Raw genomic sequence first — 972 nt, 5'->3', positions numbered from 1 at the left:
GACTGACTGGATTGCAGACACCGATAATTACCGCGGGAGCCGCAGAGTCCGACCTCATCCGCGCTGCTCATCATGAGCCTCATGGTGTTCTTGCTGTTACACTAAAGTGTTGGAAGCAGGCACGCAAATAGTATCATATAGCAGCCGACTGGGTGTTGTGAAAGAATAAAGGCTAGTTCGGCATCGCTGTGGTGGTTGTCCCACGGCTTTCCCGGATAATAATACTGTAGAACCCCGAGAGAAAGTGAGACTTTCGCAACTGAAAACGCGACTCCCAACCGCGGCCCGTCTACCTCGCGGCTCTCGCGGGTCAGCCACTCACACCGTTCATTACCCAAACAGCAGACAAGAGGTGACGGTACTGTAGCAACATGACGAACACGCTGCCCGCGTGCACCGGTGTCTTCATGCGCTCGCACTGCCCGCACCCTCGGCTCTTCGAGGAGGAATACAAGCGGTGAGTGACTACTGCACACGTCTATCAGCTGGGGGCGTTGCGCCGAAATACTTTCAGGGACGCCGTCAGCGCCACCAGCTGATCTTCCGAGGCCGCATGCGCACCGACGTTGGTGCACGTATGCCCATACTGGTTGTCTGTTAGCGGCTGCTTTGGTCCGTTACTCGAGTTTTTTTCGGTGTCTGACCGGATCGTGTCTTCTGCTCTGTTGTGACGTTATTCTCAGGAGCAACCGGAACCGCGGCACAAAGGTGTGAGCAACGCGCGACTGCGGAACAGCTTTAATCTAGTGTTATCTCGCATTGAACTGCTGTGGATTTGGAATTCTCACTTGTTCTCCCTTTGGCTTACATTGAAAATACTCGATTGTCGTCTACTTTTAACTAAAAACTAAAAACGACAAACAGATATTGCGGTGCGTCTCTCTTTGAAACCTCAAGAAGATTTAATCCAGGGTGAATAACGATCGCTCATTCGTTCTTCTTCAGGTGCTTTCCTCACTGCTGCCCGCAGCA

General features: G+C 52.4%; 1 protein-coding gene across 1 annotated transcript; it reads left to right on the top strand.

Annotated features, from left to right (window-relative positions):
* Window positions 1-263: 263 nt before the first annotated feature.
* PITG_14454 (uncharacterized protein) lies at window positions 264-797 on the top strand (the record flags this gene model as incomplete). The annotated part of the gene is made up of 2 exons (XM_002898870.1): window positions 264-457; window positions 684-797. The coding sequence occupies 2 exons, from the start codon at window positions 372-374 to the stop codon at window positions 712-714; spliced, it is 117 nt and encodes a 38-aa protein (XP_002898916.1).
* Window positions 798-972: the final 175 nt, after the last annotated feature.

This window comes from Phytophthora infestans, genomic scaffold (genome assembly GCF_000142945.1).
Source record: "Phytophthora infestans T30-4 supercont1.34 genomic scaffold, whole genome shotgun sequence".
Taxonomy (NCBI): Eukaryota; Oomycota; class Peronosporomycetes; order Peronosporales; family Peronosporaceae; genus Phytophthora; species Phytophthora infestans.
Note: the sequence above shows the minus strand (reverse complement) of the source record. Positions and strands in the feature narration are given on the sequence as shown.